This window comes from Centroberyx gerrardi, chromosome 17, assembly GCF_048128805.1.
Source record: "Centroberyx gerrardi isolate f3 chromosome 17, fCenGer3.hap1.cur.20231027, whole genome shotgun sequence".
Taxonomy (NCBI): Eukaryota; Metazoa; Chordata; class Actinopteri; order Beryciformes; family Berycidae; genus Centroberyx; species Centroberyx gerrardi.
In genome coordinates this window covers 3,510,756-3,536,303 of record NC_136013.1, presented here as the reverse complement: position 1 = coordinate 3,536,303, position 25,548 = coordinate 3,510,756, and the positions used below count along the sequence as shown (strand labels likewise).

Sequence of the window (25,548 nt, the reverse complement as noted above, 5' to 3'; positions counted from 1 at the left end):
CTTGTTTGCTTTCACTTGAGAAATCACCTACACAACTGTTTACTCTAAAAAAATAAATTAAACAGAAGTCACAATACTTCTACTTGAGTGAAATACTTCTGAGCTTGTTCTCCCTTTGCTTCTAAGGTAAAAAAAATATCTCAGTCATTATTCTGAATCAACAGGCCCTTAAATATCAAGATCCTTAATGTTGTAGTTTAATGCTTTTCTAACATGGTGATAAACTTAGTGATGAATAAAATAAAACAGCGTGTAGTAGCTGTTACAACTGTTTCTCAGTTTCACTTTCAGCTGTGTGGATAAGATAAGATAAACTGCAGTGTACACCCAGTCAGTCTCTTCAGTAAAAAGGCTTGTTGTCAGTAAACAAAACCTGTTCCTGCTGACTGCAGTCACGACAACCAAAACCACATTTTACCTGCTGTCTGCACACACAGATCAGGCGGCCATTTCCTCGCCAGGCTTTAACCTTTTATCCCTGTTGTTTCCTCGCAGCCGGACGTAGTTTAATGCGATGAAATGGCAGAAATGGAGGGACCCAGATCTGGAGACGAGGACAGACTCTCCATCAAGAGCGGCGGGAAGACGCCGAAGGAGAAGCTGGGGATGCTGAAGAAGACGCTTCGAGAGAGCTTGAGGCGCGTGGGAGAGAAGAGCCCCCTCTCCCCTACCAGCAAAGGGTCAAAGGTCAGGCGCAAGTCGGACATGGGGGCGCCCAACGGTGACCCGGGGCATCCGCAAGCACCTCCGTCACCCAGTGAGTACCGCCAAGGCTTTTTAACTGTCATGAAATCTGCTGTGAAATGGGATTTCACAGTCAGGTAATGGCCTCAGCAAGGTCATGGGAAGAGGAAACCGCAGTGAGACTTGAGCGTCGGTGTTTACACGCTGCGGCGAGCGGCTTATCTGGCTGGAAACCACTGAGTGACAGAGGGCCGCTTGTTGGTTCAGGAGGTTTCATGAACTTCTTTAAAGGAAAAATCCATACTCAGATCCTCTCACATTGTTAGATATCAGTCTGTGATGTTCAAAACACACCAGGAGATATTTTGTGATGAAGTGTTGTAATTTACTTTTCTAGTGAACCCACTTTCCCTCAACCTGCCTCGTCTGCTTCTACTAGTTAGTGATTTCCTACATTTCCCAGAATGCCTTTGGACAACCCCCAGAGAAGTGACATGAGCTTGCTTTTGGTTTTACATGTAGGTGGAGAGAGTGACAGTGATAGTGATAGCATAGTAAGGGCAAGCGAGCAAGTTTTTCCTGTCGAGAAAAAGCGATCTGTCACTCAATCCCCAACCTGTCTCTCTGCTGCAGTGCATTCTGGTCTCTCTCCTGCTCCTGTGGGTGGAGAAACTGGTCTCTCTCCTCTTCTACGATGGATTTCTCCCTGTATGATTGTATGAACGTCTCTCGGTGCAAAATGGCGGCTCTAGAAAGAAGCCCTCGCTCTTTGATTCTGAGGGACTGACACCAAAACCTGACGCTTACCGCTGATGTTTTAGATCGCTCAAACATTTTCTGCTGTGAAAATTGAAATATCTTGTGACGTCACATTGTCAAGGTTCGGCTAGTTATCCAGGAATAACAAATATACACAAACAACAAAACAGATCCAGAAATGTAAGGTACATACAAGTGTTTTAGGGTGGATTTTCCCTTTAAGGCTGTGATACACAGGGAAGTTTTTTTTTTTCCAACTTTGACAGGCAGCAGCACCTCAGGAAGGAATTGTATTTTTGCTCAGTTACACTATTTAGTTTCATAATAAATTCACATTCAGCTAATTAGGTTACTCTAGTCAGAATGAGTTACAGTTGACATGAAGTCGGTTCATTTGGAATAAGTCCAATCTTATGGATTCTTCTATAAAACTTAGCAGGAATGAGCACAAGGCCTTTCCAAACTCTACTGACGACATTCACTTTTATTTATTTGTTTATTTCACCTGGAGCCGAGCCAAACAACCTGGCAGTTTTCATCGTGACTCTGTGACATTCCTGTCTTGATTTACTTTTAGGTCACGCTAGAGGACAGCGCGCAGCCCAGGAGTAAGGGAACACACACACACACACACACACACACACACACACAAATCCCCTTGGAATCTCTTCCTACTTGTGTGTTTTCTTCCTTAAGCACGGCAAGTTCTACTCAGCAAATGTGAACCTATAAGAAACTACAAACCGTATCAATGTCAAGAATTGAGCTTGATTTTTCTTTTTTATACTGACATTGTGAAAAAGAGAGATATGATTGTGAAACAACCAGGGAACGAGGAAGCCGAGTCAAAGGAGCTTTAAGGGGAAACTTTCTCACATATTTTACCTTCCTGCCTGTTTCTGTTCGTCTCCCTCAGGTCCGAGCGCCGGGTCTCCCATGGCGTCTCCTCTGAAGAGCATCGGCGGCTTCTTGAAGAAAAAAGAGGAGGATGGGACGGACTGCTCTTCACCGACCACGCAGAAACCGCTGTCGCATTCTAGGACACGATCAGGTACAGCAATCAATCAATCAATCAGTAACAGATTAATAACTCCTCAGCAGCACCAATCAGTGAAAAAAGCTCCAACCTTGTCTTTTAATCTTTATATTTCACATTTAAAACACTGAAGACCTTTCAATACAAGAAACAAAACAGGAACCGTAAGGAAACGAGAAGATTTTTGCAGGACTACCAACATTGTTACATTTTACATTAAGTGAGCGAGTCAAGGTTCAGTAATGGCTTTTGTAGGAATTGAACCTGTGACATTTTAGTTACAGGACAACCTCTCCGAATTAAACTCTTACTTACACAACTTGTACTGTGTCTGGAATTTTTTTAACCCACATTTTAACTGGGACAATAATCATCAATCATTCATTTTTTTCGCTGCCATCTTAAAGCTACAATATGCAACTTTTCTCCCTGAGGCAGGAAGTGTAGTGTTAGTCCCGCCCTCCTCCCTCTCAGTTGGTCAAGTTCCCGCCCCCAACACCTGTCACTCATCTTGATGATGTCATCTAAGTAACTGGCACCGTAAAGCCTCCACAGGCGTTAAAGAGGCAAGTGCCAAATGCATCAAATTTGCAGTAAAAACAAAAAAAAAGCAACGCTGATTTTCAACGTTTTGGATTTTGAACGAGTCTTGTCTGTTGCACGTTTAGCTTTGCCTGTACTTTTCTTTCTTACTGCTTTCCGCCATTGTTGTTGTTGCTGTGACTTCCTTGTGGCCGCTAGTCTCTTAATGACTCACTGCTGGCCACGCCCACATGACACGCCCACAGCAAATGGTTTACACCCCAAAACATCCCCAACATCACTGAGAAGCCAATTTAAGGCAAACGGGGGATTTAGGCGTGAACACATAGGGACTGATAATGACAGGCTGCTAATGTATAATATATCCCATTTATTTATTGTTGTTTTAATGTGACAAAAGTTGCATTTGCAGCTTTAAATCGTGTGCTTTCAACCCCTAGATCCCACTTTTGGTGACTCCTTCCTGAAGAGGGGGGCGTCCATCCGCCGCAGCCTGGGACTCAGTAAGAAAGACAAGGAGAAGACACTCGTCCCAGTGGAGGAGAAGAAGGAGGAGGAACCGGAACCGGTGTGGGAGGAGATTGAGGAGTCGTACGCGCTTCCAGAAATACCCCTCACACCACTGTCAGGTAATTATCTAAGAAAGGTTTGCTAAGCAGGAATACTCTTGGCTGCTTTTCATGTATACAATTAAACACATTCACACAGGCACCTTGATGGTAGTTATTGAGGGAAAGGAGAGTATACAGGACTTTCATAACATAACTCACCCTCTGGCGGCCATATTGGAGGTCATCAGCTCTTGGACAACAGTGGTTGTGAACAGCTGATTGTGTTTCTAAACATACTGCTTTTGACTGGGAACTGATCATTTAATCACTGATCCATCTGATTGATTTAGTGTTTAGATAATGTCAGCTTGTTAGCTAGCTAACCATAGTATCTGGTCAGCTAACCATCACTGTCTTGTTGTTAACACATCTGATTAGCACACTAGCTAACGTATCTAGTATCAGCTAGCGTTAGCATGTTAGTAATAATGCTGGCTAGTAGCTAGCTAACAGTTTGTTGCAAAGGGGCCAGTTGCATAAAGATAGAGTGACCTTAAGACAAACTTTCTATAGACACTTATATTTACCTGTTCCTACTACTTCTTCATTTTTGTAGATCTCTAATGTGTTGTTTCTGTCTCTAAAGACTCACTCTATTCTTCAGGCTCTTTCCCAAAAAACAAAGATTTGCCATCTTGTATGAAATAGCTTCAATTTTTAAACTTCCCACTCTGACAGTTAGGCCGACTCGTTGCCATAACAACAAAGTAGGGATGCACTGATGCCACTTTTTCAATGCCGATACCGATTACGAGTATGAAAGTTTAAGTATCGGCCGATACTGAGTACCGATCCGATCCATTACTTTTACTGAAGAGGGCAGGCTTACTTCCTTAGTTTGGGGTCAATGGACAAAATTATTGAGATAAAATCCTTGTTTTTCCCACTGTTTGAGAAATACAGGCTTCTATGTGCCACAAATGCATAAAATCAAGACAGTTTGCTTTTATTTCTTACATGTTACTCTTGGCTTTCGGTATCAGATTTTAGTCTTGGGTAAAATCTCCGATACGATATTCCATTTTAGCCTGGTATCGGCACCGATACCGATATCCCTACAACAAAGTTCTTAACTCAAGATAGGGGGAAGGTGGCTAACATTCCTACCTCAAAATAAGTAACAGTCTTAATTAGTCCAATCCAACCTGAGAATCTAAGACCAGTCTGCTTAACTAGTCTTAAACTAGCTTTATGCAACTGGCCCCAGGTTAACTGAGCTGACTCTTCTCAAGCTACAACTCAGAGTGATTTGGACTAGAGACTAGGGAAACAAATCTACTTTATCAGACTTTCACTTTTATTTATAACATGACTGAATGGATCTGCACCCAAAACCACAGCAATCTTTTTTTAGGCATCTCTCTTTTCCCAGCCCAGATTTTCTCAGCCAGTCTGGGGTTTCAAAGCCTTGAGCTACTTTTTCTTACATTTCATCCTGTAAGTTTTCTGCCTTTACTTTGCCTTTAGGAACACCCTGAGATTTTGAATTTTTGTGGGTTATTTTCACTATACGCACGTCAGATTGTACAAAAACAAGTTATACATTTGTCCTTCAGTTTTCCTAGAAATATTGTCAGCATTGTAAGTGTTCCTCTTTGAAGGGACACTGATAGCTGCAAGCTAAAATTCAAAATGGCAGCAAGGGATTCTTTCAACCTTCTTTTGTAACTTTCCCTAATACCTTCCTGTCTCTTTCTCTGTCTGTATATTAAACTCCCTGAACATGTTTCTGTGTTTTGACAACAGACCTAGCCAGTGATAGGCATCTTATTCCTAATGTAAATACCTAGGTGTTCAGTTTGTCTGTAGACACACTGACACCGTCGTCTATTTGAAAGTTTCTAAATCCTAGATCTGTGGTTTATGTGGCAAAATAAGAATCACAACTGATTTCTTCCAATTTAAACGACAGGATTGCATTCCCTCCCCTTGTTCCCCTACTGCTCATCCAAACCTTATTTTGTTCACAGTACCTGTCATTTGTTGGGAATGTGAATGTTCAGGGTAATCATACAATTTCTAGGCTATATATCATATGTATATCACTTGATGAGATATACATTCAGGAAGAGCTTAAAGATTTGAATGGGATGATGCTGTCTCTGGAGGCAGCAATTTGTCTCAAAAACAGTAAAAAGCACACTAATGTGATACTTTAATTGATCCTTGTAGAAAAATTATGTTTTCCTATGCCTGTTCAGAGGGAGGTCAGAGGTCAATAAAGTCAATAAACTGTTGATTCTGTCCCCTCTGCCCTGTATGGAAGAAGTCAGACATTTCCCTAAATTTTCCCTAGAAATGGCTTGGTAGCATTATTTTAACTCTGGTTTTGAAGCCTGTTCTGAAGGGTTTTGAAAGCCAGAAATCTCAGCATCTGGTGAAGTAGTGGTTGAGTCATTGGTATTGATCGACAACCCTATCAGGTCCCTGCACATAGTATATTATAATAAAAACCTACTTATTGTCCGTTTAGCAGCCTCATTCAATAAATCATCTGTGATCAGAGATGCCCACTTGATAAGCCCAATAACTTTCTCGTTCTCACCCACCTCTTTTCTCAATCATCCCAGTTAGTTTATGATACCTTGTGGAAAGTTTCATCATGTCTCCTCTCTGCTCCTCTCAAGTGATGCAGATCAACAAGCTGATAGACATGGAGGTGCTGGAGGAGGCGCACCTGAACCTGCTCTCCCTGCGGCAGGAGTTCCAGCAGGAGCGGCAGCAGTGCGGCGAGGATGACTCGCCTGTCGATCTGGTCAAGAAGGAGAAGGACCTCAACCTCCTGTACGGAGACCTGCGGGACAAGGTGAAGGCTTTAGTGCGCGACTCCAACTCCCTTCCCTCCAGAAACAAGGGGCTGCTGGTGCACGTGGCCCGCATCATCCAGGAGGAGGAGAAGAGGGAGGGGGACCCCGGTGGCGTGGCCGGGCCCGGCGGCTGGAGGGACATCTGGAGGGAGGCGGTGGGCGAGGGGGTGCGGGCCAAGCTGGCGAGCGTTCACCTGGACGGGAGGGAGCAGAACACCTCCTGGCTGGCGGTCCACCTGGGCATCCTGGGTAAGGCCATCGTGGAGGACTTGGAGGTCGTGAAGCGGGATCTGCGGTGGTCCTACCCGCCCAGCTTCAACGTCTTCAGCACCTACGTGAGGAGCTACCACACCGCCGTCGGACAGCACCTGAAGAAGCTGGATCAGCAGGCGACGGAGCTGAGGGATCTCTATGCTCTGCTGGACTGGATCATCAACCGCTACAAGAGGTCAGTCCAGAAGTCAGTACAGAAGTCAGTCCAGAGGTCAGTCCAGAGGTCAGTCCAGAAGTCAGTACAGAAGTCAGTCCAGAAGTCAGTCCAGAAGTCAATCCAGAGGTCAGTCCAGAAGTCAGTCCAGAGGTCAGTCCAGAAGACAATCCAGAGGTCAGTCCAGAAGTCAGTCCAGAGGTCAATCCAGAGGTCAGTCCAGAAGTCAGTCCAGAGGTCAATCCAGAGGTCAGTCCAGAAGTCAGTACAGACGTCAGTCCAGAAGTCAATCCAGAGGTCAGTCCAGAAGTCAGTCCAGAGGTCAGTCCAGAAGTCAGTACAGAAGTCAGTCTAGAAGTCAGTCCAGAGGTCAGTCCAGAGGTCAGTCCAGAAGTCAGTCCAGAAGTCAGTCCAGAAGTCAGTCCAGAGGTCAGTCCAGAAGACAATCCAGAGGTCAGTCCAGAAGTCAGTCCAGAGGTCAGTCCAGAAGTCAGTACAGAAGTCAGTCCAGAAGTCAATCCAGAGGTCAGTCCAGAGGTCAGTCCAGAAGTCAGTCCAGAAGTCAGTACAGAAGTCAATCCAGAGGTCAGTCCAGAAGTCAGTCCAGAGGTCAGTACAGAAAGAAAAAAAAAAAATAGAAACAAAATCCACTGGACTTAAAATGAAGAGTTGAAGAAGACTCGCTACTCTTGGATGATGAGTGGTGAAACGTCTTTAACTCTTCATTTCCAGTGGATTTTGTTTCTATTGTTTTTTTTTGGACATCTTACTACCTGGATGACTGAAATGAATCTACACATACTTAGTTATTCTTGTTTTTATGAGCCTTCTGAGGTTTTTATCTCACCTGGACACATTGATGGTATTTATTATAGTGATTGTATTTATTTCTGTTTTCATTGTCTTTTATCACTGCGTCCCTTTTATCACTATACAACTAAACTAAACTAAACTAAACTAAACTTAGCTAAACTAAACTCTTCTCATCACACAACAGTAATTTATTTCCCAAAAGTCAGTATATTTCTTGAAGTTCCATCCCTGCATATAGCATCAAAAACGTCCGGTGAGATGAGCATCTGCAGATTTTTTGAGCTGATTTCTTAAGCTCTCTGGCATGAGGTGACATGTTTTCAGCATTGTTTGGGTGCCACCAGATCATTGTGCCATGAAATGTTGTGAAATGCAGTGAGAAGATCATGGGAAGTCCCTCTTTGCTGCCAGAGATGGAGTGTGAGAGCGCCGCACCCTGCCTGGAGGACGGCTTCCTGGAGCAGCTCAAAGAGAAGTACTGCCGCCGAGCTCAGGTGAGGCGGAACGTGGTTTGGTATGGTGCAGACAAGTTGAAACACCTATTTTTACTTTCTAAATCGTGTACGGTGGATCAGATAAGACGGTGGATGAACAGGGTTGGCAGTTCTAGCAAGGCAAAAGGCGAGCTGAGTGCAAAATGCCTGAAAGTCACCAGTGGTTACAGAGGGACTTTAGCGGTTATTTAGTTATTATGAGATGAGACAAGATAGCATGTGCAGACAGAAGTAACACTTGGTGCTCTTGAGGATTAAGAAAAAGTAGTCCTTAGGTTTATAGGTGATTCATTGGGAACAGGAATTAAATCTGTAGAAAACTGAGATACCAGCTCTAAGATTGAAAGTCTGCAGTGAGAAAAAAAGTAAACTCTTGAGCTGCATACGCAAAGTCCAAAGCTCTCTAGATCTAGTAAGGAGGGAAGAGACTAAAAGCATGAAATTTAAAAGATAGTATGTGCATTCCAGTATTTTTAACCTTTATTTATTATGGGAAAGTCGACTGAGCACGTTTGCTATTTTCTGCACGATACTGACAAATAGTCATACTGTGATTACTTTGCTGTATATTGCGATATAAATTGCAATACAGTGTACAGACACGGGTTTTTCAATATTTTTGATTTTTCAGCAAGCGAGAAACATTTTTAATCAAAAACTGAGATGTTGTTGCTTAGGATTTGCTCTGTTACAATAGCCTACAATGAAAGTACAATACAATAAATTTATATTTAATTTATATGCCTGAAACTGGCCTCAGCACCAGAACACCATGTTTAGGATTCATTTTGAGCAGCCACCACTCTGATAGAATAATTGTAGCCTCTTGCGATTTTGGAAATTGAAGTAGTTCATTTTGAGCTTTTCAGTTTTTTTTGATTAATTATGCAGCCCTAGACAGTGTTACTCATTCACTTTCCTCACCCATATTTTCCCAGTCTGTCTTGGGATTCGAACCAGCTTCTCTAACCTCTATACTGCCGCCATAGACACTCAGCACGTTAAAATGGTGTTACAATAAGCATAAAAAGTCAATCACAATACAAAGATGTTTCACATATCCAGTTACATAGATAGAGAACATTACTTATAGTTTGTCTGATTAAAGTGCTCTTGAAGTCTGAACACTCACTGACTGCATTAAGTTTTGAGTTCTGTTTTGATACTGAGGGAGATGAGCTAAAAAAGTGATTTTCAGAACAAGAAAGTATTGCCTGTTGTCACTGAAGCTGTAATTTTCAGAACATTTTGGATCCCACCCTCCTTCTCCCTGTGCTTGATAGGAGGACATGAGATCTTCGCTGGACAAAATCATAGAAATTGAAGATGAGGAAATTTGGAGAGTCAGAAAGACACCAGAGATGGACGAAGACTTCCTCAACTCTCAGTTTCCCATGGACATCTGGACGGTACGGCACCGTGGCGTCTATTAAAGGATAATACGTCTATCGTCTAGATATAATCCATCACAGTAAACATGAAGGCTTCATTTGGTTTGGTCAAACTTTCTGTTTTATCCTTATTTCATTGAGTTGAGATGAGTGTTTTCATCTCAGCGTTGCGTTACGTTCCGCTCTGCTTCCCTTCAATCAGCTGACACCTCCAGGAAATAATCCCTCAAAAACAAACTTTACTGTCACATCCATGGCTTTTTATGTAGGGCGTCTTTGTTAGAAAATCAAATTCCATACGGCATGAATTGCAAAATAATTGGAGGAAATGTAGACCAGACATAGACAGAAGTAAATGGGCTGTAACTCTAAATGATGCTGGTATTCTCCTTTAAACTGTCTCTGTTAAAAGTTTCTCTTGGTTTGTTTCTGTCTTGAAACCAGTGGTAGACCATTGGTTCTCAACCTTTTTGAAAGAAAGATTTTCCCTTTTTAGGTTGTTTCATTTGATTTCTTATCAGAGGAGGCTGAAAACTGTTCAGTATTTCACAAGAAAAAAGCAAAGAGAGAAAATATAGACATAAACGTCTAAATAGACATCTCGTGACCTCCTAGGGGTCCCGAACCCCACGTTGAGAACCACTGATCCAGACCCCCCACAATGCAACACGGTGATACAGCCATATGGGGGCAGCAAAGACCCTGAGTTCCCTGTTCATCTAAGTTCTGGCACACTGTGTTGTTTTGCTTTCTCTCCACAGAAAGTGAAGGGAAACGCTGTGAACTCCCGAACAGTTGATGCTCATCTGGAAGTGAAAGTAGTTTCTTCCTGCCTTGAAGAGTTGAAACACTTCCCTAAGAGGTATGTCAGCACAGAAAACATGTTTATTTATACTGTATATATTAGACTCCCTTTCACACATGTTGGATTTCGCATCTAGATTTTAGGCATTTAGTAGACACTCTTATCCAGAGCATCTTAGAGAGGAATAACCCTAAATCCCTGCATCAGCATCAAGACAGCAGCCGATATATGAAGAGTTCAAAGGTCAAACAGCAGCACCAAGCCAGGAGAATGAGTAAAAACGTTCCTGTGACCCTGGAATTTTCAAATAGTTTCAGTAAAGCGAGACACCTAATAAGAAAATGCTGCTTGGTGCAGAAGAACAGACAGTAGAAGAGGAAGGTAGAGCAGCGGGGGAGTTCACCAACCGCAAAAAACAAAACAAGACAAAGGAAACAGGATCTTTCCATTTATTTGCCAATAACCACATGACCATGCAGTTTTTTAAATGAATGATGCAACCTCACTCAGATCCATCTTTTGCATTCAAAAACAAATTGAGGAGTTTTGTGCCAAAAAGCTATGCAGCCATCCTCACCTTCGTCATTTGTTATCTCAGTAACACTTTGTATTAAGGTTGTATTAACTAACATGCGTTAATGCTTTAATTCATGGTGAACAAACAAAGGCGTGACTAAATTTATTCACGTTAACTAAGTAATTAACAAATGCATTTGTAAATGCAATAAATTAAACTCTGTTCATGACTGATTTATGACCGATCTATATCAGTTCTGGAACTTCCTCTTCCATTAATAAACCATTTACTAACATTCTTAAGATTAAGATTAAGACCTTAATCCTTCATTAATGGTTTCCTGCTGATTAGTAGACATTAATGCATGTTTGTTAACTCTTGTTGTAAAGAGACAGCTCTATATGCCTTACCAATGGCTTATACCAGTGGTTCTCAATGTGGCTTCCGGGGACCACCAGGGGTCCTTGAGGGGGTTCCAGGGGGTCCCCAGCAAATTGAATTGTTGGTGAATTGTTAAACTTCAGCATTATTTAATTTACAAGAAGTTAACACAGTTAGAGAATGTAGAAGAAAAGACTGTTTTGATCATAGTTTCACTGTTATCTCTCTATCTCTATCTCTCTACCTACAATACAGATAGTCATGGGATTGTGGACAAAATCATATCTAATGTATCTAATATTATATCTAATCTAAATATTCTCAGATTTGGGTTCAAGAGACAAAATCTTATCAAATGGGGGTCCGTGGCCCTAATGTGGACTAAATTATGGGTCCTTGATATGAAAAGGGTTGAGAATCACTGGCTTATACAAGTCCATGTGAAACATTACTTAAGGAATATCCGGCAATGATGCATCCAGTTGGTTTTCCAAGAGGCAAGTATAACACTAATGGCTTACTACAGTCAATAAGGCATGAATTCATGCTTCTTCACTCTTAATGAATCCATTAACTCATTATTAACTCATGTTAGTTAATACAACCTTATTATAAAGTGTTACCGTGGCCCTATGTGTGAACTGGGGAGGAGCATGACCTGCGAACTAGAGTTAAAGCTCTACCGTGAAGAAAGCGCCGAAATTTTGAACACAAACAATTATCATGATGGCAGAAACTAGGAAAATAAGGCCCAGGTTGAAAACTAGAATTATCCTTTAAGAGTAGGTTTTCAAACAGGAGAATGAAACTCCTCAGTTGTCTTACAGGTATATAAGATAAGATAAGGAAGATAAGATAAGATAAGATAAGATAAGATAAGATAAGATTGCACTTTGTTTTCTTCTCTCCTCTGTCTGTCAGGTTTGAGTCGGCATTCCGGCGGCTCTGCAGCGCCGCAGACGTTCCTCCGCCTCTCTGGACCGAGTATCAGATAACGTACATCAACAGCTTCACCGTTTTAAAGTAAGTCACACAGCTTCAACGGCCCGTTTCCCGGAAGCTCGCTGCCGAGACAGCGCTGCTAAACCCCAGAGCCCGGTTGCTAGGCGACCTGCCTCTTAGAGACACTGGCGTAGGTTCAGCAGAGGAAGTTGCACTGAGAAAAAGAAAATAAGGCTCTTGTTTGGGTGACTGACCTCTGAGCAATTCAAAAAGCATGCTGGGAGATTCATTCTTTGTGCTGCAGTGAATAACTCGCAAATCATTAAAGTATATTTCTTTTTAGGTCGTTTTTCAGAGCAAAGTAAGTTCATTCTTAGGCAAGGTGGGACACGGTCATCCGAGTGTTTCTTTAGCATGCAAACCAGTGTCTGCTCCAAATTCAAGATCCAAATTGGGTCGTGGCATTTGCCTGGAGGCTCTTTGTGAAGATGGACGTGCCAGCCTGGGAGAGAGCTCCCATTGGTGCAGGCGGTGCAGGACCGAGTCAGGTGGTTTCTCGGAAGCTCTGCTGCATGTGAGAAACACTGCTATGGAGGTTAAAGCAGCCGAAAGTGAAAGTAAGCGGGTTGCATGGGAAAAAAAAACCCCTCTCCAGCCACCTCTGTCAGTCAAAATAAAACCAGATGTGGGCTGCTGTGTGTGTGGTGCGTTCAGGGACAGCTCGCCTCACATGCATTTACTAGTTGAGTTTTACTGAATCACATTTTCTTTTTGGCTTTTGTCACAAACACAAACACCCGTTCCCCTTTAAAAAGAACGGAGCCCTTCTAGATGTTAGAAACTCACTTTACTGCATTTAAAGGCATTTCGACAAATTTATACTGCCATGTTTCATATTTTGATTAATATTCTCCCTTCAGTTCATAAGTATCTCACTGTATTTCACATTGACCAATAATTCCCTTCATTCTCTCTCACATCTGCATACTTTTCTTGTAAATTGTGTCTTTTACCTCAGTCTTGCTGATGAAATAATGGAAAGCAGAGTTGCGTTTAGGCTGCTGCAATACCCCAATTGTTTCCCCACCAAAGCTGAAATGAAACTTTGGCCCTCGGCTGTAACAGTTAGCGTCACAAAGTTTTTAATTCGACACGGTGAATATCTTGACAGGTCAGCAGCAACACAAAACTGGCATTCAGAGCAGCTTTTATTGACCCTGATTAAAGTCCTATACACGCTGTAAGGTGGAAATGTTCTGCAAAAGTAAAACATCAATTTAACCTCAGACACCAGAGGTGGGGACTCGAGTCATGTGATTTGGACTCGAATCCCAGGTTTTACTGCCTGATGCATGAAGAGAAGACTTGAGGCTTGACTTGACTTGGGTTCTGGTGACTTGGGACTTGACTCTGACTTGTACTTTGATGACTTGAAAAGGTTTCTAAAGTCTTGACTTGAGATCTTGTGTTTGTGTAAATGACTTAGATTGAAAGTGATGAGATTTGTTCCAGCGGACGACTGAATTTAAATTCTGTTTTCTGAATTTGTATGGAATGATTGAATTTATTGAAGTTGAAACTGATTATAGAAATCAAACTCATGATGCTCTTACCAAGTTTTTATCCTATTAAAACCATATTGCATTGAAAAGTCCTAGATATTTAGTTTTCTTTAAGATATTAAATTGATACTGGAGTCTTGATTTGTTCTGACTTGACTTGCTGTTCTACATTTAGACTAGAGACTTGACATTAATGACTTGGACTTGACTTGGACTTGGATCCACATTTAGTCTTGGGACTTGACTTGAGACTTGTGCCTCAAAACTTGAGACTTGGGACTTGAGCAAAGTTGACTGTCAGAAACTGAAACTTTCCCGTTTCCCACTGCCCTGTTTTTCCTCCTGCAGGCAGCACATGGAGGGCTACAGAGACAGCTGCCCGGCTCAGGTGGACCAGTTCAGTAAAGAGGTGAACTGTCTGCTGGTCAGACTGGGCCAGGGCCTGGAGGACCAGTACAAAGACACCGTCAAGGTAAAATAATCTGTCAGCTCAGATCGTTCTCTAAAATTCACTTTTAGCCTCACCTACCAAGGGCTAGTAAACTTAAAATGTACCTGCCAAGAATAATTTTCACCAGCCAAAATAATTAACATACATTTTCATATAAATATGTCATCTACCCATTTTCAGTGCTATTTCATATAGAGAATCAGGTACTGTGTGTTCATTTAAAACTTAATTTAAAGCTTAATTGTTAATTTAAGCTAAACTTAAAGCTTACTCACACTATAGATCAATTTTTTAGTATTTATTATTATTTATTTTATTTAATTCATCACAAAGCTGCTAATGATGTTTTATACTGTATATTCTTACTCAATCAATGTTTTTTCTCTCTCTTTTTATCTCTTTTTATTGTATAACCTAGTTTAACAATGTATTTTTTAACCCTTATGTAAATGCAAAGTATTGCTGTCCAGATGCCAGAAGGTTTACCCCCTCTGCAATTTGTGCATAACAATAAACAAACAAACAAACAAACAAACAACAAAAAGCAACAGAACTCAATATAACCGAGGCATTCAACTGTTACCGTCTCAGAAAGTTGCAGCAGGTGACTCTTATCTTATTTATCTGCCAAAGACAAATTTTACCAGCATGTGATGCCTGGCGGGTGGTAATTTTGGACCCTGGTTCAGATTAAAATCATGACTGTCCCAGCTCAGTTATGATATTCTCAAGCCAGTGGGTATTATAGTTCAAAGTTCAAAGTGCAGTCAGTGATTCTTCATTTATTCACATAGAATACCCAGTTCATTTGTTTTTTACCATTCATAAAGTAACTTGCCTTTTATTTGTGTGGCTTGGCATCGCTATATGTCTAGGTATCAGTTAAAAAACTAAGCACCAATGTTGTTCCCCTTTAAATCTTTAAAGACCAGAGTTTCTTTGAGGAGCCTCTGGTTACATCACAGCCATGGGACTTTCCCTGGTTCTCTAAAGTTGTTTGGATGGACAGACTGGAGCTTAATGGAGGGCTGCTAAACAAAAGGAGCACTGTCTACAAATAGAGTTCACAAAGCACTTTACATAAAAAACAAGAACAGTAAAATACATATTGAGGAGAAAATGGGGAAAAATCATAAAAATTGGAAACACAATCAAGAGAAAATGGATTAAAAGAATAAATAAATATGTAAAATGAAATGTGATTAAAAACGAAACAATACAAAATTGAAAGTGTGCATGATTGGGGCGTCTGTAACAGCGACATCTTGGGTTCAAATCCAGCCTGGGACCTTTGTTGCATGTCATCCCCCCCCCTCTCTCTCCCAATCTTTCCTGTCTTTCTTCACTCGCATCTATCTAATAACTGCAAAAATGCCCCAAAAAATACAATCTTTAAAAAAATCACTTCCATATCTAAGTGGTAACTGTTGGAGAGACGCTAAAACATATTCACCAGTTAAAATCCAAGCTGCTGCAGACGTGACAGAGACTTTAGACTGAGGCAAAAAAAAAAAAAGTTTAAAATGCATGAAGGTGTAAATTGATGCTGGCATTGAGTGCTTTAAAGCGCTAAAGAATATGTTTGATAGTTTTAGTGTTTTACACGTTTTTAAAAGGCGAGTCAAAACTTTACTGTGTTCTAAAGCCTTTGGGTAGTTTTTGTATGTGTGTGTGTGTGTGTGTGTGTGTACATGTATATATATATTAGGGATGGGACGATCTGCTTATCCCACGGTACGATCCGATATGTGATATAGGCTTCACGATTCAATACAACCACGATACGACGTAATAAATAAAAGTCCAATGACAACAAAGTCTGACTGTGCAGAATTATGTTTATTTCTGAGCCACAGATCTTTCTAGCGATGCCATTGGCTCGTAAACAACAATTTAAAAATGTCATTACAAAGTGACAATAATATAATTTGGATGGAGAGCTTGTGAAATTGTGACGGTCAAGCATCTCATTTGTGATTACTACAGCAGAATAACATGGAGATAATATTGCGATTCATTTTTCTGCTGCATGATACATATTGTCACATTTTTGTATTGCAATATATTGAATTTCGATATATCGTCCCATCCCTAATATACTGTATATATATACAGTATATGTGTTTGTGCAGTTTGTACTGTTTTCCTGTGTTTACGTTTTGCTTTTATGTGAAGCACAAAGGAAATGTGCTATATAAATAAACTTTTACTTACTTGTTACTTACTTTACCAGTAAGCGGTGTTGGTTTTGAACGCTCAGACTGTCCCTGTGATGTTTTGCAGCCGTACCTGCGGAGGATGATGACCAGGAAGTGGCTCACCAACGACGACGACTTCCAGCAGCTTTACAGTCGGACGGAGAAGCTTTCCCAGCAGTGCGCTCTCATGAGGCCGCCCTTCGTCCAGGTGAGGAAGCTGGTGGATTCCAGCATTTACCGACCGCTTTCTCTCATTTATCAGCCGCGTTGTTTTTTTTTTTTTTTTTTTTTTTAAAGAAAAGAATAGAGCCTCACTGTGATGATTGGTCACCTGCCAAACAAAGTGTCAAACAAAGACAAAGTGTTGGCTAGATTAGACAGAAGTTCCCAGCCTGAGCCAAAGATTTACCGGCACTCGCCCCGCGCTGACAAGATTAATACCGTAATGTATTATCGCTGTCGGTGTGAAAACCTCGTATCTCCAGAAGATCAACTTTTCAGGAATAAAACAAACTAAACTAAACTAAACAGTTTTTAGTTTGGATTTTATTCATTTTTGAGTTCATCCGTTGGTTTCTGAAACAGCTTCACAAGCACAAGAGTTGTAGTGATGAGCTGTTTTCTTATGGAATTTATACTGACTTTTATATTATATAGAATTTATATTGACTTTTATATTATATAGAATTTATATTGACTTTTATATTATATAGAATTTATATTGACTTTTATATTATATAGAATTTATATTGACTTTTATATTATATAGAATTTATATTGACTTTTATATTATATAGAATTTATATTGGCCATTAGATGATGTTGACTTTAAGCCCTTGTGCGTGCATGTAATTAGGATGTGTAATTTCTATCTTTTTTTTCTTTTCTCTTTGTATTTTTTTTTTTTGCATTTTCTGTGTATTTTTTCTATCTGTTTCTTCCTTTTTTATGAGTTTGTGTAAAAATATAATAAAAAAAAAGAATCTATTACATGAGTTATGAGGTTTTCACCTGACAACAGCGATATAGTATAATTGCTTTAGAGCTGTGTTATTCCAAGGAAATCCTTATTTACTTTTTGATGAACCTGTGGGAAGTTCCTGGTATTTCATCCAGACTCTATTGTTTTAGCCCGGCTGGAAAATCTATTAAGGGAGCGTGCTACAGCGAGGCGGCGGGGAGCAGTGAATAGCTGGAAGCGGAGGTGTTGCTCAGATGATCTGTGGGCCGCCGGTCGTGTGATAGAGGCAGAGCACACTTTCATTTCCCTTTTTTTTTTTTCCTATCCTGTTGTTTTGCCACATCATGCCCTCTGTCTCTCTCTGTAATAGACGTTCGTGAGCAGATTGCATTACCACATGGTGAAAGAATACTTCGGCCAGCTGATGAAAAACAACTACTCGTGCAAGAACCGGAAACACGAGAAAGCGGCGGGCAAGATCCGAGAGCAGTGCGACGAACTCACGCAGCTTTTTACAGACATGGTAGCACGCTCTGCACTTCCTCACCAACATGCACAGCACTTTTTATTCTTGCTTTGCAGGCGATGAGAAGAGAAAGTCAAGTCCATGTCATTAATGTCAAGTCTCAAGTCTAAATGTAGAACAGCAAGTCAAGTCAGAACAAATCAAGAGTCCAGTATCAATTTAATATCTTAAAGAAAACTAAATATCTAGGACTTTTCAATGCAATATGGTTTTAATAGGATAAAAACTTGGTAAGAGCATCATGAGTTTGATTTCTATAATCATTTTCAACTTTAAATTCAGTCGTCTGGGGGAACAAATCTCATCACTTTCAATCTGAGTCATTTACACAAACACAAGATCTCAAGTCAAGACTTTAGAAACCTTTTCAAGTCATCAAAGTACAAGTCAGAGTCAAGTCCCAAGTCACCAGAACCCAAGTCAAGTCAAGTCAAGTATTCTCTTCATGCATCAAGTCAAGTCTCGAGCAATTAAAACTGACTTGAGTCCAAGTCATGTGACTCGAGTCCCCGCATCTGAGATTAACACATATTTCTTAGTGGGTTTTTTTATCTGCTTGAAAGTCTGCTTGAAAGTCAATTTAGTAATATTTTTGTGACTGACAGCTTGCAGTAAACCACACCCATCTGGTGATCCAAGTAGGTTTAAAGGTGTGTGTCAGGGTTATTTTTTGCTTTTCCTATAATTTTATCTCATTACCTTCTGTTTTAGAAACACACCTGCAAAGTCTTTTCAACTGCAAATAATTTCGAAATATTTGTAGTAATTTATTCTCTAGTTATTCTCTCCCACTTAAAAAGCTACAGGCCATTCTGGGAACGTTTCTAGCAGCCAGAAAGAGCTCCTGTTCTGATTGGCTGGCAGTAGTAGATGCCCCACCCCCTCCCCCTGCCCCAAAAGATGATTGGTCGATTGTAGTAACTCAAAGTCAGCTTTCTACATCACGAACTGGCCGTGTTCTGGCTCATTTTATCTAAATACAACTTTGGCAAAACAACAATTTGTACTTTTGTATTACAGCCAACAATATAAAACCCATGAAACACATTAGATTAATAATTTCTAAAGATACCCTTCCCCTTTAAACAATCAATAAGAATACTATTAGATAAAAATGCTATTAGAAGATTGAGTTATTGCTGATTTTGTTTTCATATAATGATAACTGATATTATAGAGCTCTTTAAGTTCCAAATTACAAATTAAAGGGGCATTAAGTCTCTGGCCCCCACAACTCAAAATCTTACTTATTGCCACTTTAAATTGACTCTTAAAATCTCAACACTCAAACACTTACAGTTCAAACTCACTGCACACACACACATGTACAATTTAAACTGCAGCTGACTCATCGCCGCGTGTTCTCCATGTTTCCTCTTGCAGAAGTCGACTCATGAGTGGCTCCATCCACTGGGAGACGACCTGAGTGACATCATCGGACAGAAAAACAAGAGGGACATAAAGAACCATCTGCGACCTTTAGTGGAGCATTTCCCCGACATCAGGTCAGCATGACTGTCACTTTTCATTCATCCATTCAAAGTTTGTCGGCTCAGAGAATTGTGGTTTGCGGACAGAAACACACACCAAAAAAACACAGAATTAGACCAGCGGGTCAGTCCAGTGCCAGGGTTCCTACATATACTATATATGCTTACTACATATCTATACACTCATGGTACTGTATAAGGCAGTTTGGATTCAAATGGCATTAAGTCATATACAGCACCTGCATAATTCTATTTTTACTGAAACACATCCTAAGCACATGTTAAGTCAAATCTGTCACAAAACAAATATTCATATAAATATAAAATTATCATTATAAAAGTGGACACTTATAGATTTATGAATGTGAGCAAGCCTCTTCTGAAGCTAATAAGCTTCAGAATAAGCTAAGAAGCTAAGATAATGTCAGCGAGAGACATATTTTGGAGCTTCTCCATTGCCAATAGCTGCCAACGCCTGCAATTGCCATTTCCACATGTCGCATAGTTGATCAAATTAAACTTATTTTAAAATTCCTTCTAACCTGTATATTTGGCAAAGAAAGTGCATCAAGCTTCGACTTTTAAATGTGCCACATTTTCAAATGAGCAGCAGTTCTAGACCGGCAGTTTCAGATGGTGCATGCACAAGGCCACGCCCACTGCCACGCCCCCCTTCGGCCAATCGGTGTGAAAAGTTAGTCAGTTCTTCCTTGCCCCGTGACCAAACTTTCTACAAAGTTTCATGCAGATCCGTAACTTTTGGTGTTATCCTGCTAACAGACAAGTAGACCAAATGGGTCGGAAACATAACCCCCCGTCTGTTGTCGGAGGTAATAAATGGATTTGTGAACTCAGTGTGAAACACAGGGAAATGGTCACTTTTACCAGCTCACACCTGTTAGTGCTGCACTGACACAGAAACCAGAAAGTGACTGGCAAACCACACAGGCATCGTAAATAAAGGAACAAAGTGGGACACATAGTCAGACTTCTATTCAAATATTTCCTGGCAACAAAATATTCACATGTGAGTAACGCAACAATGCTCAGGCAACTCTTATCCAAGTTGCCCAATATTTTGGCTTGTATGTCGCTGCCTTGAAGGGAGTGCAGGACGTCCCAGTGGAGGGAAAGCATGAAGCACCAGAGAGGGTAATTCCCCATGAAACACAGGATCTACTGAAGGAAAAGCTGAGATGATGACAGACCGGGTTTTTATATGAACACCAGATCTGGTTAGGTGTCAGGAGGCTGGGATTTACCATACAGGACAGTTTTGGAAAATCAGTCAAGTATATTAAAGAGAAACATATATATATATATATATATATATATATAAAGGCTCCATTGCACTGTGACTTGTGAAAGGAGTTGGATTCTTGAGCTAAAGCAAAGTAAAAGTCAAAATCAATTAGAGAAATCCCAAAAGTAAAAACATTAAACAAAAAAACAGCCTGGTTTTGATTTCCCTTTCAAAAGCTTTAAAAGTGTTTGCCAGACTTTTCTTATCTCCAACAGTGTGTCTGGTGGGAAGAGTGAAAGGGGGGAGTGAACGGGAGTGATTTGGCTCTGACAGCAGAGTGAGGTCAGCTCTTGGTTGCAGATTAAAGCCGTGCCGAACCCCCCCACTGGACTCTACTTAATATAACTTTGGAGGGAGAATGCGGAAGTGGTGTTGACATAAATTTGGGAGGACAGTTGGTGGGATGTGAGAGGAAACTGAGGCGGAAAGTACACAGTTGTTGATTCACCCAGTGACAATCAGACTGAGGAATTTGGCAGCGTCCCGTGTGTGTATGAACCTCCGCTTCAAACATTCATCATGAACTCCAGTTGCGGTTTTTAATAAATAGGGTAGGATAACATGTCCGAATCTCAGAAACAGCGGTCGCCCCGTTCCTCTGCCTCTTCTCATTTCGAAGTGAAATGTGTGCAAACCCGTCCGACCAATGAGGAGGAGTCTGAGGCAGGAGGCGGGGCTCCGTCCTGTCAATCACTCCTCCTGTCACTCACTAGGAGGAGAGGGAGGCGGGTCGTCGCTTGTGTTGTTTTGAATTTGATCTATTTCTTTCCGAACGTACCTACAGCAGCTTTAAGAAGTACAGCAGAGCGTCACTTATTCAAACCAGACGTGTGAAGTGAGGCAGTGATTACTAATGTGAAATATTCCTTTAATTACGCACGATTTATGTCATTATCTTGTTTATATGTGCAGTTTAAAGTATTGTAACTACAAATCAAACTATTGCGTGAAAACATGGCATGTGACAGCTGTATTGAATTTTAAAATTAAAGCATCACAGCTTTCACAATGTCCCTCCATAACTTTTCCAAGTGACAGCTGTATTGAATTTTAAAATTAAAGTATCTCAGCTTTCACAATGTCCCTCCATAACTTTTCCTTGACTCACTTCTCGTACAAACCAGAGTTTCCTAATCACATAAGGAATTAATTAGAATTATGTTTAACCCCTTCTTCTGACTTTTAGACTCCCCAAAATCCACAGGTCTTTCTGCTGTTAAGAAATGTTTTAGCACAGCAGTTTGTTGTGTTTTTCTCCTCGTTTGCGTCAGCTTCTCCTCTCTTTTCCTCTGATGCATGTCAGCAGCAGTTCCCTCTCAGGGATCACATGCATTAACTCGAATCTAAAGTGTCCCATATTTCACAAAAGATTTAAGCTGCTATTTCAGTGCGTTTCAGTCATGCAGACAGACACTAATGTGAACAAACGATGGATTAGCGAAGTTATGATCCAATATGATGGTCTCACTTTATTTGGATAGCGCTGATACTCAACTTACTATGTGACTTTAATGTGTCACTAAAAAGTCTACTGAGTTTCAGGTGATGAGAGTGTGAAAAGTCATCTATAAATATTCAATATCTGGTTTAGAGTTAATCTTAGGGTCACACAGTCTGTAGAGATGCAGCAAATAGGCACTAAGTGACACTTTATATTTTATCTACTTTTTGTCAACATTGAACTATACAAATAAAGTGTTACCAAATAAAACATTATCGTGTGCATATGGACTAATCTGGTGCATATTTTTGATATTTACAGCTGTTTATACATTGTTTAAATATGTAATAATGTATTTACTGCTTGATCTAGAACTGGGCGGTTCTTAACCAAAAAAGATCCTGTGCTATATAAGAGACATGATGTTAAAATGACATCTAACGCTCAGTGGGATGTTTCATATTTCACATAAGATTTAACCTGCTGTTTCAGTGCGTTTCAGTCATGCAGACAGACACTAATGAGAGCAAGCGATGGCTTAGCGATGTCCTGGAGCGTGACCTGTGGTTTCCTCTCCTCCTCCCTGCAGTAAGAAGCACCTGTCTGCCGTTCTGTACTTCCGAGGTCTGGTGCGCGGCCGCGAGCGCCAGCTGATCCTGCAGCGGCTGGCCGAGGCGAAGAGGAACCTGGGCGCCGGCCGAGTCCAGGGAGACGACAGGGTTTTATTTGCCGACATGCAGGTCACCGTCAACACAGACTGCCTGTCCGACCTGCCCTTCTCCTGCCTCACCTTCATTCTACCCGACAACTAGTCCGACCCGCTGCCGAAGGGACGGGGTGCAGCGAGCGGCGGTGTTGTGCTCAGTTGATTTGACTCATTTCTCCAATTTAAGGCCCATGCCCTCAAAACACAGCCATCTAAACCCTTGATAATTCTGCAAAACTAGCTGCAAACTGTTCATTGTTTTCACACAAAATACAAATCTACATATGATTTGTCCAAATGCTACAAACAAAACTCCATGCTCTCAAACTGTTCACACATTTGTCTGTATATTTTGGAAAACTAATCATACCTACCTAGTCTGAAAATACCATTTCATTGTTTTCACACAAATCACAAAACTACATTACCCATAAATCCTCTGGCTTGACAGGAATAAAAGGGTTGATGAGGAAAGTCTAGGTTACAGCAGTAAACTTTTTTGTGGTTTCTTTTGAAGCAAATTTTGGTTCATCAATAATTCTCTCTCTGTAGTGTTTCACATGTTGTGAAATGTGAAACAGTAAAATATTACATACATCCAAAATTGTGAGTTGCAGATGTTTTCATTTGTGTACAGGAAAACATTTGATCAACAAATTTTAGATTAAATTCCATAAAATCAGATTCTGGTAAAAGGGATTGTGGAACTGTCTTTCTGATAAAGATGTTTTATTAGTATTCATGTGTGGATATAGCTGAATATATTATCTAATCAATAGATGTCATGATGTTATTTGTTTCTATAAAGATAATGATCTGAAAAGAAAGCAGCACGTCATTTTGCAAAATGAGTTTCGATGGCTGTGTTGAACCTTAGTCTGGTGAAATGTGCCAAATCAATTGAGAAAACTGTAAAGACGCATTCACATCACAACGATAACTATAAAGATAACTATAACTGTAAAAATATTTAAATTGTTCTATAGTAAACAGAATGCCTGTATTCCCACTACAACGATAACTATAAAAATATCCAAAATGATAACTAGAACTATATTTTTGGTTCGATCTCAGAGCGATTTTTTGGATGCAGCGACAAAGATAAAACTTTTTAACTCAGATTAAAGTTGCAACATTGTATCATTATAGTTTATATTTATCTTTATAGTTCTGGTTTTAGATGTGAATGGGCGCTGAGAAAGGGAAAATCTGCGGTGAAAGTGAAAGTGTCTCCGCTCCCTCAGCTTGACCATCAAACAGCCTGAGCGAGGAACTGAAACTGCAGCAGTGATGGACTGAACGCCTCACACGACAAACTGATATCGGGCCAATATTGACCTTTTATTAAATATCAGATATCAGCCAGTCAGTCTCGTCCATCTGTGATATGATGCATGTTCCTCCCTGACCACAGATACAGGAAAACAGTCAGGAAAACCGGCAATGGAATTTTACTTTCTTTGCACATTTTATTTATTCATTTAACTGTGAATTAATTTTTGTAAATCAAAAATCCCAGACTTTCCCCTCCCACTGAATAGGTACGGTGGAGAGTTTTAGTGTCCCATGATGGTCTGAATGCTGTTTCAGAGGCCTTTCCACTCTGGGGGAAAAACACTAAATACTTGTAATTTTGTAATTTAAAGATATTGAATATTGGTACAAAATACCATCAGCGATACAGTCTATAAATATCAGTATTGTGCTTCAGAAACTCATATCGGTCGAAGAGCTTTGGATAAAAGTGTCCACTATTCCCTGTTATGGATTGAATTGTAAAAAAGGGATCTGGTGTGCTGGATTTGCTCTTTTCTACATTGACTCCATTGAGTGCATACTGTATGAATATCAGTCAGACTTTTGTACCCAATATTATTTCTCATTTAGTGGCCCAGAATTCCTTGCAGCAGCTCAGAAAAGTGGATGACGGAGACTGATTGAGGCTGTTGTGTGCAGAATGATTAATGAAAGAATTATCAATGTAATGTTAATGGGTATTCATTGTTTATTGTATAAAAGGGGATGAATTTTATGAGCTGATTTGCAGGTTCTTTAATCAATAGAAATATGATGAACTGCAGGTTATTTGTCTTGAGCTTCTCACTGTTAGACTAAAAACTCATCTGCAAAAAGCAAATTTTTCAGGAATTAAGAAAATTACACTTATTTATCCATTAACCACCATGTGTGTTTGAAATGACACAGTGGTGTTTTAACAGGTTTCAAACAACCAAAGATCACGGAGCCCAGTCAACACAGAAAATGGCAACTTTCATTTGAAGTAAGAAAAAGAGAGAAACCAAACAAAGTTCTCTCACAGCAGCAGACATTTGTATCCTGAACTGCCATGGTTAATAAACAAATCAGCACCTGCTCCAATCAGGTGTTTGACTCTGATTGGCCAGATATTGTGGTTATCAACCAGCTTTTACATTATATCTGTTATATCCTCATGTTTATGAGGTAGAATGTTGTATAATAGCCTATTGCTGTATCACTGCTGAACCAGTTGTTGCTTTTCATTTTGAACCTGAACATTTGTAAAGTGTTGAATGAATAACACTAGAATTACCTGGCAGTGAAGAAGAGAGTGAAATGGCCGGAAAAGTAAAGTAAATGTCAAACGGTATCAGGTTTCTGATGTTGTATATAAAATATTATCAGGAATAGTACTTAATAAAACCAACGTCATCAAATCAA

The 25,548-nt window shown here is 40.4% G+C and overlaps 1 protein-coding gene across 1 annotated transcript; it reads left to right on the top strand.

The window, feature by feature from the left end:
* Nucleotides 1–482: 482 nt before the first annotated feature.
* On the top strand, nucleotides 483–25,548 carry exoc3l4 (exocyst complex component 3-like 4). The gene is made up of 13 exons (XM_071906144.2): nucleotides 483–757; nucleotides 2,360–2,494; nucleotides 3,463–3,651; nucleotides 6,261–6,888; nucleotides 8,057–8,174; nucleotides 9,458–9,583; nucleotides 10,327–10,427; nucleotides 12,190–12,291; nucleotides 14,121–14,244; nucleotides 16,507–16,629; nucleotides 17,753–17,905; nucleotides 19,292–19,413; nucleotides 22,732–25,548. Exons 1-13 carry the CDS (start codon nucleotides 520–522, stop codon nucleotides 22,952–22,954), a joined length of 2,382 nt encoding a protein of 793 aa, XP_071762245.2. The 5' UTR covers nucleotides 483–519; the 3' UTR covers nucleotides 22,955–25,548.

Bases quoted from the DNA above. Each gene is read 5' to 3' on its own strand.
- exoc3l4 (XM_071906144.2), top strand. From the start codon at position 520: ATGGCAGAAATGGAGGGACCCAGATCTGGAGACGAGGACAGACTCTCC. The intron at 3,652-6,260 runs GTAATTATCTAA...GCTCCTCTCAAG, and splicing joins ACCCCTCACACCACTGTCAG to TGATGCAGATCAACAAGCTG. The intron at 9,584-10,326 runs GTACGGCACCGT...TTCTCTCCACAG, and splicing joins TTCCCATGGACATCTGGACG to AAAGTGAAGGGAAACGCTGT.